The sequence below is a fragment of the Oncorhynchus mykiss genome, chromosome 30 (genome assembly GCF_013265735.2).
Source record: "Oncorhynchus mykiss isolate Arlee chromosome 30, USDA_OmykA_1.1, whole genome shotgun sequence".
NCBI lineage: Eukaryota > Metazoa > Chordata > Actinopteri > Salmoniformes > Salmonidae > Oncorhynchus > Oncorhynchus mykiss.
The window spans coordinates 18,902,000-18,920,640 of NC_050570.1; the positions used below are offsets into that span (position 1 = coordinate 18,902,000).

The window sequence follows — 18,641 nt, forward strand, 5'->3', positions numbered from 1 at the left end:
GGTTATATCAAAATATATTTTATATTTAAGATTCTTCAAAGTAGCCACCCTTTGCCTTGATGACAGCTTTGCACACTTTTGGCATTCTCTCAACCAGCTTCATGAGGATGCAATTCAATTAACAGGTGTGCCTTGTTAAAAGTTAATATGTGGAATTTCTTTCCTTCTTAATGCATTTGAGCCAATCAGTTGTGTTGTGACAAGGTTGGGGTGGTATACAGAAGATAGCCCTATTTGGTTAAAGATCAAGTCCAATTTATGGCAAGAACAGCTCAAATAAGCAAAGAGAAATGACAGTCCATCCTTACTTTAAGACATGAAGGTCAGTCAATACAGAACATTTCAAGAACTTTGAAAGTTTCTTCAACTGCAGTTGCAGAAACCATCAAGCTCTTTGATGAAACTGTCTCTCATGAGTACCGCCACAGGAAAGGAAGCCCCCGATTTACCTCTGCTGCAGAGGATAAGTTCATGGGAGTTACCAGCCTCAGAAATTGCAGCCCAAATAAATGCTTCAAAGAATTCATGTGAGACACAAACAAACTTTTCAGAGGGAACGGCGTGAATCAGGCCTTCATGGTCGAATTGCTGCAAAGAAACCACTACTAAAGGACACCAATAAGAAGAAGAAACTTACTTGGGCCAAGAAACACGAGCAATGAACATTAGACTGATGGAAATCTGTCCTTTGGTCTGATGAGTCCAAATTTCTAATTTTTGGTTCCAACCGCCGTGTCTTTGTGAGACACAGAGTAAGTGAACGGATGATATGTGCATGTGTGGTTCCCACCGTGAAACATGGAGGATTTGTGATGGTGCTTTGCTGGTGACATTGTCAGTGATTTATTTAGAATTCAAGGCACACTTAACCAGCATGGCTACCACAGCATTCTGCAGCGATACACCATCCCATCTGGTTTGGGCTGAGTAGGACTATCATTTCTTTATCAACAGGCGAATGACCCTCCAGGCTGTGTAAGGGCTATTTGACCAAGAAAGAGACTGATGGTACGGCATCAGATTACCTGGCCTTCACCATCACCCGACCTCAACCCAATTGAGATGGTTTGGGATGAGTTGGACCACAGAGTGAAGGAAAAGCAGCCAACAAGTGCTCAGCATATGTAGGAACTCCTTCAAGAATGTTGGAAAAGTATTCCTCATGAAGCTGGTTGAGATAATGCCAAGAGTGTGCAAAGCTGTCATCAAGGCAAAGGGTGGCTACTTTGAAAAATCTCAAATATACTTTTTGGTTACTACATGACTCCACATGTGTTATTTAATCGTTTTGATGGCTTCACTATTATTCAACCATGTAGAAAATTGTTTTAAAAAAATAAGAAAAACCCTTGAATGAGTAGGTGTGTCCAAACATTTTTTCTGTGATTTAGCAGAAAAGGCATTTTACACAATAACACAAATTATTCATTTCTTATTGAAGTAGTAAATAAGACACTAATGCAGTCTCTTCCTGGTGCGTAGTCTCACCTGGGTTGGGCTGTAGGTACTCAGAGGTTTTGGAGATTACCTCCACCACAGCTTTGCTGGTCACATCTACTTTCTACAAAACACAGGGGAGGGGACATCACTAACAACCATAAGGAAATATGAAACGCCATGGCCGTGTCCAAATACCCATACTTGCATTCTAAATAGTAGACATTTTGGGTATGCAAAAAATAAAGTTGTATACTATGTGAAATTTAGTATGCTTTAAAACGCCAGGATACTTATTTAGGCTTTTCCTCTAGTACAATTCGCTTCACACTATTAAGGAAGAGAATCGTCGTTTCACGTGTTTGGCAACAGCTGATAATCTGAATATGGGAAGCGTACGCGCTCTACAAAAAGTAACGAATGGCAGGGAAGAAGTGCGTTTGTACATTAGATGACACCTTCTCAGTGTGGTTGAGTAGTATGTGGATATTTGTTGATCACTGCATTGGTTTTTAGTAAATAGTATGTTCTAAATAGTATGTAGTATGATTAGTGCACAGTATTCAGTTTAAGTAAGTAGTGGGTAAACCAGATTGTGGACATGCACCATGTCTTCCCCATCTTCCAAATCCTTTATTTGTGATGAGACTAGTTACCAAACAGGCTATGAAAAATGTAATGAAATATTGTCACTGTATTGTACTGCTAAATGAAAATTGCTTTGTGAAACAACCAATCATGTTCATTCACTGAAGGTGTGTAAGTGATGGCTTTGGCTGTTGATTGCTGGAGTTCTCCATGACAGTTGACCGGAGCAGCAAAGGCAGGTGCTCTGACGATCTGCCACTCCCTCAATGTATAACATGTTTCTATACACAGGGCTCCCACATGAATACTATACTGATACACTGTATACAGTGTGCAAACTGAGACTGTTCACTAAGAGTTGACAATATTTCAGTCTACAGCAACACATGATGTAACACCTTCTAGTGCATGGTTGTCTAGACTATAACCCTAACCCATGTTCTAGTAATGTTTTGTGAATGTGGCTGTATAGATTGAATGAGTAGGTGTGTCCAAACCTTTGACTGGTACGCGCACACACACACACACACACACACACACACACACAGCAAAAAAAGAAACGCCCCTTTTTCAGGACCCTGTCTTTCAAAGATAATTCGTAAAAATCCAAATAACTTCACAGATCTTCATTGTAAAGGGTTTAAAACTGTTTCCCAAGCTTCTTCAATGAATCATAAACAATTAATGAACATGCACCTGTGGAACGGTCGTTAAGACACTAACAGCTTACAGACGGTAGGCAATTAAGGTCACAGTTATGAAAACATAGGACACTAAAGAGGCCTTTCTACCGACTCTGAAATACACCAAAAGAAAGATGCCCAGGGTAATCAATTGGAATGTCCTAAGACAGCGCTACAGGGACACAGGACAGACAGCTGATCATCCTCGCAGTGGCAGACCACGTGTAACAACACCTGCACAGGATCGGTACATCTGAACATCACACCTGGTACAGGATGGCAAAAACAACTGCCCGAGTTACACCAGGAACGCACAATCCCTCCATCAGTGCTCAGACTGTCCGCAATAGGCTGAGAGAGGACTGAGGGCTTGTAGACCTGTTGTAAGGCAGATCCTCACCAGACATCACCTGTAACAACGTCGCCTATGGGTACAAACCCACAGTCGTTGGACCAGACAGGACTGGCAAAACATGCTCTTCACCGACGAGTCGTGATTTTGTATCACCAGGTGTGAGGGTCCGATTCGCGTTTATCATCGAAGGAATGAGCGTTACACAGAGGCCTGTACTCTGGAGCGGGATCGATTTGGCGCTGGAGGGTCCGTCATGGTCTGGGGCAGTGTGTCACAGCATCATTGGACTGAGCTTTTTGTCATTGCAGGCAATCTCAACGCTGTGCATTACAGGGAAGACATCCTCCTTCCTCATGTGGTACCCTTCCTGCAGGCTCATCCTGACATGACCCTCCAGCATGACAATGCCACCAGCCATACTGCTCGTTCTGTGTGTGATTTCCTACAAGACAGGAATGTCAGTGTTCTGCCATGGCCAGCGAAGAGCCCGGATCTCAATCCCATTGAGCAAGTCTGGGACCTGTTGGATCGGAGGGTGAGGGCTAGGGCCATTCCCCCCAGAAGTGTCCGGGAACTTGCAGGTGCCTTGGTGGAAGAGTGGCGTAACATCTCACAGCAAGAACTGGCAAATCTGGTGCAGTCCATGAGGAGGAAATGCACTGCAGTACTTAATGCAGCTGGTGGCCACACCAGATACTGACTGTTACTTTTGATTTTGACCCCCCTTTGTTCAGGGACACATTATTCAATTTCTGTTAGTCACATGTCTGTGGAACTTGCTCAGGAAGGAGACGCATTCTGTCTCCTAGAGATGAACGTACTTTGGTGCGAAAAGTGCAAATCAATCCCAGAACAGCAGCAAAAGACCTTGTCAAGATGCTGGAGGAAACAGGTACAAAAGTATCTATAACCACAGTAAAATTAGTCCTATATCGACATAACCTGAAAGGCCCTCAGCAAAGAAGAAGCCACTGCTCCAAAACCAGCATAAAAAATACAGACTACGGTTTGCAACTGCACATGGGGACAAAGATCGTACTTTTTGGAGAAATGTCCTCTGGTCTGATGAAACAAAAATACAACTGTTTGGCCATAATGACCATCGTTATGTTCGGAGGAAAAAGGGGGATGCTTGCAAGCCGAAGAGCACCATCTCAACCGTGAAGCACAGGGGTGGCAGCATCATGTTGTGAGATTGCTTTGGTGCAGGAGGGACTGGTGCACTTCACAAAATAGATGGCATCACGTGGGAAGAAAATTATGTGGATATATTGAAGCAACATCTCAAGATATCAGTCAGGTTCAGTAAAGTTAAAGCTTGGTCGCAAACAGGTCTTCCAAATGGACAATGACCCCAAGCATACTTCCTAAGTTGTGGACAACAAAGTCAAGGTATTGGAGTGGCCATCACAAAGCCCTGACCTCAATCCTATAAAGCAAATTGTGGGAAGAACTGAAAAAGAAGGAGGCAAGCAAGGAGGCCTACAAACCTGACTCAGTTACACCAGCTCAGTCAGGAGGAATGGGCCAAAATTCACCCAACTTATTGTGGGAAGCTTGTGGAAGGCTACCCGAAACGTTTGACCCAAGTTAAACAATTTAAAGGCAATGCTACCAAATACTAATTGAGTGTATGTAAACTTCTGACCCACTGGGAATGTGATGAAAGAAATAAAAGCTGAAATAAATCACTCTACTATTATTCTGACATTTCACATTCTTAAAATACAGTGGTGATCCTAACTGACCTAAGACATGTCCTGCTCCCAGGCAGACTAAATAACTTTTTTGCACGCTTTGAGGACAATACAGTGCCACTGACACGGCCTGCAACGAAAACATGCGGACTCTCCTTCACTGCAGCCGAGGTGAGTAAGACATTTAAACGTGTTAACCCTCGCAAGGCTGCAGGCCCAGACGGCATCCCCAGCCGCGCCCTCAGAGCATGCGCAGACCAGCTGGCCGGTGTGTTTACGGACATATTCAATCAATCCCTATACCAGTCTGCTGTTCCCACATGCTTCAAGAGGGCCACCATTGTTCCTGTCCCCAAGAAAGCTAAGGTAACTGAGCTAAACGACTACCGCCCCGTAGCACTCACTTCCGTCATCATGAAGTGCTTTGAGAGACTAGTCAAGGACCATATCACCTCCACCCTACCCGACACCCTAGACCCACTCCAATTTGCTTACCGCCCAAATAGGTCCACAGACGATGCAATCTCAACCACACTGCACACTGCCCTAACCCATCTGGACAAGAGGAATACCTATGTGAGAATGCTGTTCATCGACTACAGCTTGGCATTCAACACCATAGTACCCTCCAAGCTCGTCATCAAGCTCGAGACCCTGGGTCTCGACCCCGCCCTGTGCAACTGGGTACTGGACTTCCTGACGGGCCGCCCCCAGGTGGTGAGGGTAGGCAACAACATCTCCACCGGGGCCCCACAAGGGTGCGTTCTGAGCCCTGTACTCCCTGTTCACCCACGACTGCGTGGCCACGCACGCCTCCAACTCAATCATCAAGTTTGCGGACGACACTACAGTGGTAGGCTTGATTACCAACAACGACGAGACGGCCTACAGGGAGGAGGTGAGGGCCCTCGGAGTGTGGTGTCAGGAAAATAACCTCACACTCAACGTCAACAAAACTAAGGAGATGATTGTGGACTTCAGGAAACAGCAGAGGAAACACCCCCCTATCCACATCGATGGATAGTGGACAGTAGTGGAGAGGGTAGCAAGTTTTAGGTTCCTCGGCATACACATCACAGACAAACTGAATTGGTCCACTCACACAGACAGCATCGTGAAGAAGGCGCAGCAGCGCCTCTTCAACCTCAGAAGGCTGAAGAAATTCGGTTTGTCACCAAAAGCACTCACAAACTTCTACAGATGCACAATCGAGAGCATCCTGGCGGGCTGTATCACCGCCTGGTACGGCAACTGCTCCGCCCACAACCGTAAGGCTCTCCAGAGGGTAGTGAGGTCTGCACAACGCATCACCGGGGGCAAACTACCTGCCCTCCAGGACACCTACACCACCCGATGTTACAGGAAGGCCATAAAGATCATCAAGGACATCAACCACCCGAGCCACTGCCTGTTCATCATCCAGAAGGCGAGGTCAGTACAGGTGCATCAAAGCTGGGACCGAGAGACTGAAAAACAGCTTCTATCTCAAGGCCATCAGACTGTTAAACAGCCACCACTAACATTGAGTGGCTGCTGCCAACACACTGACACTGACACAACTCCAGCCACTTTAATAATGGGAATTGATGGGAAATGATTTAAATATATCACTAGCCACTTTTAACAATGCTACCTTATATAATGTTACTTACCCTACATTATTCATCTCATATGCATACGTATATACTGTACTCTATATCATCGACTGCATCCTTATGTAATACATGTATCACTAGCCACTTTAACTATGCCACTTTGTTTACATACTCACCTCATGTATATACTGTACTCGATACCATCTAATGTATCCTGCCTATGCTGCTCTGTACCATCACTCATTCATATATCCTTATGTACATATTCTTTATCCCCTTACACTGTATATAAGACAGTAGTTTTGGAATTGTTAGTTAGATTACTTGTTGGTTATTACTGCATTGCCGGAACTAGAAGCACAAGCATTTCGCTACACTCGCATTAACATCTGCTAACCATGTGTATGTGACAAATAAAATTTGATTTGAATTAATTTTTACTGGGATTAAATGTCAGGAATTGTGAAAAACTGATTTTAAATGTATTTGGCTTATTGGGGCGGCAGGGTAGCCTAGTGGTTAGAGCGTTGGACTAGTAACCGGAAGGTTGCAAGTTCAAACCCCCGAGCTGACAAGGTACAAATCTGTCGCTCTGCCCCTGAACAGGCAGTTAACCCACTGTTCCTAGGTCGTCATTGAAAATAAGAATTTGTTCTTAACGGACTTGCCTAGTTAAATAAAGGTTTAAAAAATTACTTAACGTCTATGGAGGAGAAAGGGCTATTCTAGGAACGTTGAAACAGAAAACACAATGGCCCAACTCTTTATATATATGGCTCTGGATAGGCCATATTGAATTCTAAGTACTACTTCAGGTACAGTCAGAGGCATTATACCCTTTCCAAATCTTTGAAGTCTTCATCCAGTTTCGTTCCCTCTGCACCGCCGACCTTCTCACTGACCATCTGCGCGGAGAGTGGGAGAGAAAAGGATCATTGTTACACAATACATGTGCAGTTCATAAAAGTGGATCAGAAAGATCCCTCAACACATGATAGTTCTCTTACTTCTCATATTTAAAGAAAATACAGCTTGCCAGTTCCACCATTCACAAGAGTCTAGGTTCTAATAGCAGACAAAGCAGTTTAATCTTAACAGACTTCAATCTGATCTGACTGACACCATCAAACACAACCCTGTAGGAAACAAGTTCTTCATTCTCTCATACAAAGATACACCCCTGTGCAGAGACAAAGACCATTGTAGACATTGTAGATCATTGTTGCCTCCATCAACCATGTACAGATTCTGAAGTGGAATTCTAGAGATGCAGGAGAAGGACCAGATGCTGGAATCCTGTACAGTTTATTTTAGGACTATTTCTATAATGATCATGTACTGTAGAGTAGTGAATCATCTCATAACTTTCAACACCGGCTACAGGACATTCGTCACATTCATACCAACATGTTGTAACTTGTCGTGTGAGACACCAATATGTGTGCAGGGCAGGCCATCCAGCAGTAAATGCAGCCTACACGTTTACCCTAGCTTCCGCTATCTCTTTCTTCCACCTTGTGGAAAAAGACTGCTTTTACATACCTGCACGTTACACATGTAAAACAAATTCACCCTATCCCACCGCTCCTCTCTGGTTTAGTTTTGCTTCCTCCCTCATAAAATGTACAATAGAGATTATCCTCTCTCAACTACTGTATCTGACTACCATACAGTAGTAAAGTCGTCAATAAATCATTTTCAGCTTCGACCTGTTGCAAGTTCCATATGACGACCATGACATCACAGTTACACAACAAATATGAATGTATATCAAGACACACAGGGCAATTGGATGTCTTGATTGTACCCCTTTCTGGAAATGTATATTTTAACAATACCAATGTTTTTGAAGTGACGTAAACCACTATTCTAATTTAAATCATATTAGGCACCCTTTCAAGAGGAAACTTAGTACATATGCAACATGTTTTAGGTCACGTACTGTAGTCAGCCATCCCAATTTAAAAACGTTCTGTGGCACATCATATGCCATGAGTTTGTATGCTTTTTTATTTCCCCATAGGCTACCGGTAATTCTTTGTCATGCAAGTAGCATACATTTTCTCTCCTTTCTGCCATGTCAGTCTTAAACATGTTTGGAAGGTCTAGCTTACTTAATTATGACCAGGAAAAAAACAACTGCACGTGGGGACAATGGGATGGTTCTGCAGCAGACAATACCAGTGACAAGGCACAACATCTACCCACTACTCCTGCCCTTTCTGAGGCCAATACATGACCAGCCATTTACATTTTTGTCATTTAGCAGATCTTCTTATCCAGAGCGACTTACAGTAAGTAGTGAGTGTACAGTATATATTTTCGTACTGGTCCCACTGAGGGGCTTCACTCTAACTAGGGGAGATGTTTAGGCTATGCATTTCCACCTCTCTCAGCCTTTTTGCAAATGTAACAAACTAGTTTGCCTATAGGCACTTGGTGGGTGCAGAAGCTAGCCTGCCTTTAGATTACAGTAATTAAAGATGCACTATGAAGAAATGGCTCTGCCATTTCCTGGTTGCTAAAATTCTAATAGTTTGCCTATTTTCAGTTTGTGACACATATCAATCAAGTATAGTGTAGAGAATCATTGTACCATCTAAACCGCTGTGAAATATATTTTCCATAACCAAAAATGTCGTTTTTTTCAGCTGGTTGAAGCTGGTGTACAAAGCCGAAAGTAAAAGATGCAAAAAAATAAACTTAAGACCACGAAGCATAGACTGGCACACATAGAACAAATCTCGCTTCATAGACTTGCTTTCAATAAGAATGACAGATCTCTAACTTACATTTCTATGTGAATTTGGTTGGGTCGCCCAAAAAGTTTCATATTGCAGCTTTAAATTAAACTAACATTCAATACAGTCACAAAAAAGTGAGCTTGGTGAGAGCAAGATTATCATATTTTCGCTTCTGTGACATGATGATCATGTGGCATTTGGGTTTACTGAAACAGTCCACAATGAGTTATGCCTATCTACTTCAGGGGGAGGACATGATTGGTACATTCTTTGCCCAATGCAAACCACAGAGTGAACAAAGCACTATGGCGGTTCAGAAAATATGTACTTCATAGTACCAATTGTTGTTACCACACTTGTACACTGCTTTTACACTGAGTGTCAGATCTGATGGTAGAAATGGACACGCAGCAAACAAAGTGATGACTTAATGTGCATGCTGCTACTGATCCCGGACCTAATGTGTAAGCCAGAGAATGGATAACCTGAACCCACACAGCATCTGGGGTAGAAAGTTCACTGACTGAGGGATAAAGGAGAGGGGAACGTGACTCATATAGAGGAATCTGAGCAGGGACAAAGAGCAACAGCCACAGTTACCGTGCTTGAGCTAATAGAATCTGTGTCTTAGCCCATCATTTTTTTGCTTTCCATCAACAGGTGGGAGTGTTCAGCTCTTCGAGTCTTCCTAACCACAAAACTGCTACGTTGTCAAAACATCATGGATGGTGGCTGTGTTAGCCTTTCATAGACCTGGGGGGGGGGTTCTTAGAATAAAATATTTTGGCCTACAGCTGTTTTTTTTAAGTATATAATTTATTTATTTTTAAACTCTACACCAAGAGAAATTGATTCATTTCAGCTATGCCGTGAGGCAGACACACAAGGCCACATACTCGGCTGCTACTGCTAGCTAGATTAAGAGGGAGGAGAGCACATCACTGACGCCTGAAAATAGCATCTCTTTTACACAGATAATGGTGTGATTGTAATCTTATTGTGAGCAAGACTACGTGATAGTCAGTCAGCTGCCTCCTTAACAATGGGCCAACCGCTGCCAGGCTTTCTCCTTTTACACAACATTATAGAAAAACATTTCAGAACTGAACTGACACCTAAAGGAATCACACACTGATCATCAGCCTCACACTGGCCCCAAAGACCCTGAGGGGACAACTTGGCCGTGAAGAACAATGGAAACCTGCTGACCAAATTAACATACAATGTCATGATAGGCCTATACATCTTGATGTAGTCACACAATGTGAGATTATGCAACGTGAGAATTTAGAAATAAAGCATCCTACAAAGAATGTATTATTTGAGAGACATGGCTGTGCATGTGCGATTTATAGTGAGGTCTCCAATGCCTACAGCAGAAATGTAGTTGTGGTGTGGCACATAGGGCACATAGGCTTGTTCACTTCATATAGGCTTGCTTACTCTTAAAGGGATAGTTCGAGACTTTGGCAATGAAGCACCTTTATCTACTTCCCCAGAGTCAGAAGAACGTGTAGATACCATTTTATGTGTCTGCGTTCAGTTTGAAGGAAGTGGCTTTTCTAGCATTACATCAATTGCTAACTAACATTAGCGCAATGACTGGAAGTCCTTGGGAATAGCAAGTTCTTCAATACTGGATACAGTCATAAAAATGGTACATTTGCATAATTTTGTGGAATTCAATTGGTGCTTGGGTATTTTCGTTAGTTGTCATGCATGTTATCACATGCACACAGCATACAGAGTCTAGTTTGAGAAGCAGAATAGCCCATCCCCTGTAAGATGGCATAAGAGCAGCTCCTCAAAAAGCTTGTACTGGGGTGAAATGCGCTTTTATAAGCCAAGTCATTGCGTAAAAAATAATTCTAAATGCAATCGCATGGTAAAAACTGTTTTGATAGCCACAATTAAAAACTATTTTATTTTTCAATCTCAACTCGTAATTAAAGCCCTGCATCCCATTCGCCATTCGAGTGCCTAGGCGACAGTCAACTGTAGGCAGGCTATCAGCGCGTCACCTTCCACTCTGCAATGTGAGCTTGAGGCAGTATAATTGTTGAAACCTAAACATTTTACTTTACTCTAAATAATGCTAGTCATATTAGCAACCTATTGTAGTTGTTGCTATTAAATTCCCCTCTCTACGTTTCTAACAGATTTTCATCTCTGTTAGAATTCTCTAAAACGATGTTTCAGGTGTCTTATGGTAGAGAAATTAACATTCAATTCTCTGGCAACAGCTCTAGTGGACATTCCTGCAGTCAGCATGCCAATTGCATGCTCCCTCAAAACTTGAGACATCTGTGGCATTGTGTTGTGTGACAAAACCGCACATTTTAGAGTGGCCTTTTATTGTCCCCAGCACAAGGGGCACCATGTAATGATCAGCTGTTTAAACATCTTCTTGATATGGCACACCTGTCAGGTAGATAGATTATCTTGACAAAGGAGAAATGCTCACTAACCGGAATGTAAACAAATGTCTGCACAACATGAGAGAAATACGCCTTTTGTGCATATGGAAAATGTCTGTTTTTTTAAATTCAGCTCATGAAACATGGGACCAACACTTTACACGTTGTATTTATATTTTTGTTTAGTATATTAGCTACTTCCATTACAGGAGTTGCATGCTCGATAATACGTTATAACGTTTCGACTGTAAGACGATAGGCTTCCTATTGTTGAACGTTTCCATTAAGCTCTTAATTAAAGATGTCCCTTCTGTGTATGCATGACCAGTTAATGAGGGTCAGTTAGTTGGCAGCAAAATTTTTACAGAAATTTGCATCCAAATATACAATTGATCAGTTAGTGCTCTGTGTGTAATACACCTTTCAAACCAAGGCATTTTCCCACCAACTTTAGCATCACGCCAAATGTTTGCCAGTGGTGAAAAGTACATAAGTAAAAATACTTGCAAGTACTACTTAAGTAGTTTTTTGGGGCATTTGTACTTTACCATTTATATTTTTGACAACTTTTACTTCACTACATTCCTAAATTAAATTGTCCTTTTTACTCCATACATTTTCCCTGACATCCAAAAGTACGTTACATTTCAAATGCTAAGCAGAAAAGGAAAATTCACAATTCACACACTCATTAAGAGAACATCCCTGGTCATATCTACTGCCTCTGATCTGGTGGACTCACTAAACACAAATGCTTTGTTTGTAAATTATGTCTGTGTTGGAGTTTGCCCCTGGCTGTCAGTAAATAAAAATAAGAAATGTCAAATGATTTATACTTTTCATCATACTTAAGTATATTTTAGCAATTACATTTACTTTTGATACTTAAGTATATTTAAAACCAAATACTTTGACTTTTACTCACTTGAGTCATTTTCTATTTACGCAGGTATAACAATTGGGTACTTTTCTATCACTGGTATCATGAAGACACATTGAGTGTAAGATCCTGCACCTGATGAAAGTTGGATCAAAAAAGTATGGGCTTGCCTTGGGCTTTATTTCAAAATATCACCTTTTAATAAAAAAAATGTTAAATATATGAGAGCAGTTCAACATTGCTGCTGTGACGCAAGTTGTGTGGGAAAAATATTTGTATTTTATTCCGTTATAGATCATATTCTTACCCTATAATGCGTGTGTGTTGAATTTGATCAGGGTATCCCAAGTGTGTCTTGTCTGTTTAATGAACAAATTATTGATTTCATGTGCATGGCATAGCCATACAGGCTGCTCAAACCAGTAACATAATTCAACTTAAGATACATTTATTCTTTTGGAAATACATTTTATTAGTCTTATGTTTCTTAGGACCTGCCAGAAACAATTTAATGCTGGATTTCTTTGTGATGGTGTATAGTCAATGGTTTTATTAAAATAAAAGTCTAGTCCCACACTTGCTGGCATGCATACGGGACATATAAAAGGCTTACCCTGGCAAGAATGTATTAACAATGTAAAGTCTGTGTGTAAAGAGTATATGTAAGTAGCCTATAAGTGACAGGGGCCAATGCCACTGTACATGTTAACTTAAACTTTTGAGCGGCATATGATCCTTCAGCTGACTGCTCCCTTTGTGAGGGAATATGATAGGATCAGCCATCTGCAGATTCTACTCTGACCCACCATTTCCTCTCACATTCCCACCAACTTCCCTATACATGTTGCAAAGTATACTAGTGATGCTGCAGGACAATGAAAGGTATTTCATTCAGATAGCGATAGTCACATTAAGTATTATTTATGACACTTGGTATGTGTGCGTACACAAGTTGAAGAATGTGTAGGCCATGTTTGACAGGTTTGTAAAATGTGAAAAGAGGATAGTAAAAAAACAAAAAACATGGGCGTGCAGCCATATTCATTTCCTAAAGCCAACTTCCTGCATTCCATAAGAACAGAAAAACAGTGCTGCAGAAAACATATGAAACCAATTCCTACAAGTAGGCCTATTTACAATCACATGCAGTCATTGCTAGTGACAACGCAACTGCATGCTCTGAATAAGCATATTATTTTGTGCCTTACAGGGGAGAGTCCTATTTATTGTTGGCGTCAGGCATTATTGACTCCTATGAAACTGCATTGCAGTCCAATCAGGAAGAACGCACATAATTTCTCTCTCTTAGCCCCCTGTAACACATGCACGCAAACAAATGTTAAAAAATACAGTAAATACATACATACACACACAAACACTGCAGTTTTGGCCCTTCCTTTCCTATTTGACGTTCTGTCTTCCCAATGGATTGACTCTTTTCCCTATCTCTTCAAATTCCTCTTTATCTCCCCAAAGGGGATCTGAGCCTGCTCCTAAAAGGATATTGGGGTATAAAGCAAAAATCTTCCCTGCTGAGATCAGCAGGGACAGGATGAGACTGACTCAAAATTAGGTTGACACATTGCTATGTTTTCATTTATAAAGCCCTTTTACAAAAAGTCCCACTGTACTTTAGACATACAAGTTACCACACCCGGTCTAAGGGATGGCTAACTCTGGAAATTCCTTTGGTCTCATGTTTTTTTAATCAGCTTTTAGTTTTTTGCACCTTGTTTGTGGAACAATCTAAATGCTCTGAAATTTGATGTTTTGGTGCCTCTAGGCAAATTCAGAACGCAGATTGACCTTTTTTTTACCGTGTTTTTCTTTCTGCTTGCATTTAGTATTTTTATATATGTATTTTATGTAATTCAGGGCTCATCTGTAAAAGACACCTTGGTCTCAGTATGCTAAAACAAATAAAATAAAATAATAAAGTAATAGCAGTATCAACCCTCAGAACAGGTCAGCCAGGGCTCCAACCGAGGAAAACAAATTTAAATAATCCATCTTCTGTCTACATAACCAACAAGATATTGACACTCTGAAATTAGAATTTTAATCAAATCAGTTACAGCAGAGATAGCCTATGCTCTACAAGAGTGTTCCAAAGTGTGGGCCAACGGTCGGCAGAATGGGAGGCTGAGTGAAAAAGTTTGGGAACCCCTGCTCTACGAGCCAACTAACAAAACCACAACAGCATGTTGCCCCTGGTATCCCCAGGGTACAGCTAGATAGCCTAGTAACAGTAGGGACATTGGAATGGGTTACCTGAAGGTGTGTACACCCTCAACTTGCCTGTTGAGTGACAGCTGACAGACATGACACGTGTACTATCTAGACTAGTACTGTTAGCTGGGGGTACTAGGATAGCTAACTACCTGCGAAGTGTTTTTCTTGAAATTCTAGCTAAGTAACGTTACATAAAAAGTAGCTAACTAACGTTTGCGAGCTGGCTGGCTGGCTAGCTAGCTAACTAACGTTAGCTGTCAAGTTTATCATGCATTCTTTGGAAGGTTCTGGCCACGTTTAAACTTTAGTTTGCCCATGAAATTATTTAAGACTGATAACTAGCTAAATAACTTACAAAAACATTAACAAAAAAGAGAGCTATGTATAACTAGCTAATGTTACTACAAGTTGAGCCGAGCCAGTAGCTTAGCTAGCAAGCTAAACTTCATAAAGGTTCATGCAAGCTAGCTACCTAGCAAACTAAGATAATGATGTATTTTTTTAAACCGTTTGTTATGTAAAATCACTAACATTAGCAAGCTAATACTTATTGAAACAAATCTGTATTAGGAGGGGAGGAAAGTTGTTTGCTAACCTGGCTGGCTTTATAAAACTGCTTCTTGAAGCCCGCTACAGACATCTTGGAACCGGTCTTTCACCTTTGCCGTAATATGATTAAATGTGATATAATAACTATTACTAGCTAAAATAGTTGTACGCCGCGGTCATATGATTGCGTTAAAGTCGTTCTTCTTTACAGTACACGCCGACGAGGATGTCCTGCTGTTCACGATTGTGACTAGAAATGCTATTGAACAAGGGCGCAGATCTCTATAAAGTGCATATAGGTCTAGAAAGACTCTAGGACTAGGTATGAGTACATCCACAGTGTACACTTTTAGCTGCACCAAACCGTTAACTCGAAACCTCCAACATATCATTGCGCTTGCTGCACATTCCAAGTCGTCTCTCCATAAGCAAATGTGCAGCGCCCTCTATCGCACACAAGAGGAGCAGGCCAATATGGTCTGTTCACTTTTTTTCCCCCACAGGGTGGCATACGTGTTTTTCAATAGTTGTCGATGTGTCTACTTCAGTCTCAAGTACTTTAGTTGAAAACCACTTCAAACTCTCTCATGCTCAGTGTTTTTTGTAATAGTACTTTTTTCATGTAGTACTATAGCTATAATAACTGAAACTACACACTACTTATTTAGCAAAAAAAATATATATTTTAGGTGAAATTGACAAGAATTTAATTTTTTGGGCATCAGACCTAAGTGGGAACCCCTGCTCGCCTCACAAGTCCTCAACTGGCAGCTTAATTAAATAGTACCTGCAAAACACCAGTCTCAACGTCAACAGTGAAGGGGAGACTCTGGGATGCTGGCCTTCTAGGCAGAGTTCCTCTGTTCAGTGTCTGTGTTCTTTTGCCCATCTTAATCGTTTCTTTTTATTGGCCAGTCTGAGATATGGCTTTTTCTTTACAACTCTGCCTAGAAGGCAAGCATCCCGGAGTCGCCTCTTCACTGTTGATGTTGAGTCTGTTGTTTTGCGGGTACTATTTCATGAAGCTGCCATTTGAGGACTTGTGAGGTGTCTGTTTCTCAAACTAGACACTCTGATGTACTTGTCCTCTTGCTCAGTTGTGCACTGGGGCCTCCCACTCCTCTTTTTATTCTGGTTAGGGCCAGTTTGCGCTGTTCTGTGAAGGGAGTAGTACACAGCATTGTACGAGATCTTCAGTTTCTTGGCAATTTCTCGCATAGAATAGCCTTCATTTCTCAGAACAAGAATAGACTGACGAGTTTCAGAAGAAAGTACTTTGTTCGATTACAGACTATTTTGAGCCTGTAATAGAACCCATCAAATCAAATCAAATCAAATGTATTTATATAGCCCTTCGTACATCAGCTGATATCTCAAAGTGCTGTACAGAAACCCAGCCTAAAACCCCAAACAGCAAGCAATGCAGGTGTAGAAGCACGGTGGCTAGGAAAAACTCCCTAGAAAGGCCAAAACCTAGGAAGAAACCTAGAGAGGAACCTGGCTATGTGGGGTGGACAGTCCTCTTCTGGCTGTGCCGGGTGGAGATTATAACAGAACATGGCCAAGATGTTCAAATGTTCATAAATGACCAGCATGGTCAAATAATAATAAGGCAGAACAGTTGAAACTGGAGCAGCAGCACAGTCAGGTGGACTGGGGACAGCAAGGAGTCATCTTGTCAGGTATTCCTGGGGCATGGTCCTAGGGCTCAGGTCCTCCGAGAGAGAGAAAGAAAGAGAAAATTAGAGAGAGCATATGTGGGATGGCCAGTCCTCTTCTGGCTGTGCCGGGTGGAGATTATAACAGAACATGGCCAAGATGTTCAAATGTTCATAAATGACCAGCATGGTCGAATAATAATAAGGCAGAACAGTTGAAACTGGAGCAGCAGCACGGCCAGGTGGACTGGGGACAGCAAGGAGTCATCATGTCAGGTAGTCCTGGGGCATGGTCCTAGGGCTCAGGTCCTCCGAGAGAGAGAAAGAGAGAAGGAGAGAATTAGAGAATGCACTATTAGATTCACACAGGACACCGAATAGGACAGGAGAAGTACTCCAGATATAACAAACTGACCCTAGCCCCCCGACACATAAACTACTGCAGCATAAATACTGGAGGCTGAGACAGGAGGGGTCAGGAGACACTGTGGCCCCATCCGAGGACACCCCCAGACAGGGCCAAACAGGAAGGATATAACCCCACCCACTTTGCCAAAGCACAGCCCCCACACCACTAGAGGGATATCTTCAACCACCAACTTACCATCCTGAGACAAGGCTGAGTATAGCCCACAAAGGCCTCCGCCACAGCACAACCCAAGGGGGGGGGGGCAACCCAGACAGGATGACCACATCAGTGAATCAACCCACTCAGGTGACGCACCCCCCCCAGGGACGGCATGAGAGAGCCCCAGTAAGCCAGTGACTCAGCCCCCGTAATAGGGTTAGAGGCAGAGAATCCCAGTGGAAAGAGGGGAACCGGCCAGGCAGAGACAGCAAGGGCGGTTCGTTGCTCCAGAGCCTTTCCGTTCACCCTCCCACTCCTGGGCCAGACTACACTCAATCATATGACCCACTGAAGAGATGAGTCTTCAGTAGAGACTTAAAGGTTGAGACCGAGTTTGCGTCTCTGACATGGGTAGGCAGACCGTTCCATAAAAATGGAGCTCTATAGGAGAAAGCCCTGCCTCCAGCTGTTTGCTTAGAAATTCTAGGGACAATTAGGAGGCCTGCGTCTTGTGACCGTAGCGTACATGTAGGTATGTACGGCAGGACCAAATCAGAGAGATAGGTAGGAGCAAGCCCATGTAATGCTTTGTAGGTTAGCAGTAAAACCTTGAAATCAGCCCTTGCTTTGACAGGAAGCCAGTGTGGAGTAATATGATCAAATTTTTGGGTTCTAGTCAGGATTCTAGCAGCCGTATTTAGCACTAACTGAAGTTTATTTAGTGCTGTAGCCGGAAAGTAGAGCATTGCAGTAGTCTAACCTAGAAGTGACATAAATGCTGATGCTCCAGATACTCAACTAGTCAAAAGAAGGCCAGTTTTATTGCTTCTTTAATCAGGACAACAGTTTTCAGCTGTGCTAACATAATTGCAAAAGTGTTTTCTAATGATCACTTAGCCTTTTAAAATTATAAACTTGGATTAGCCAACACAACGTGCCATTGAAACACAGGAGTGATGGTTGCTGATAATGGGCCTCTGTACGCCTATGTAGATATTCCATTAAAAAGCAGCCGTTTCCATCTACAATAGTAATGTACAGCATTAACAATGTCTACACTGTATTTCTGATAAATTTGATGTTATTTTAATAGACAAATTGTTTTGCTTTTCTTTCAAAAACAAGGACATTTCTAAGTGACCCCAAACTTTTGAAAGGTAGTGTACATGTTTTTGGGTTGTTCTGTTGTCAACAGATGTTACTTAACTGTATATATTTTGTTAAATATTTAACAATTG

The 18,641-nt window shown here is 42.1% G+C and overlaps 1 protein-coding gene across 2 annotated transcripts in view; it reads right to left on the bottom strand.

The window, feature by feature from the left end:
- Window positions 1-15,405, bottom strand: part of LOC110521480 (endophilin-A2) — a 35,970-nt gene extending 20,565 nt beyond the window's left edge. For both annotated transcript variants that reach the window (XR_002473151.2, XM_021599057.2), the window contains exons 1-3: window positions 15,224-15,405; window positions 7,192-7,260; window positions 1,489-1,561 (exon numbers count right to left, since the gene is read on the bottom strand). Coding sequence is in view for 1 of the 2 variants with exons in the window: in XM_021599057.2 (XP_021454732.2) it covers window positions 1,489-1,561; window positions 7,192-7,260; window positions 15,224-15,268 (187 nt within the window). In the remaining variant the exon portion in view is untranslated. The remainder of the gene's footprint in view (window positions 1-1,488; window positions 1,562-7,191; window positions 7,261-15,223) is intronic.
- Between the last annotated feature and the right edge of the window lie 3,236 nt (window positions 15,406-18,641).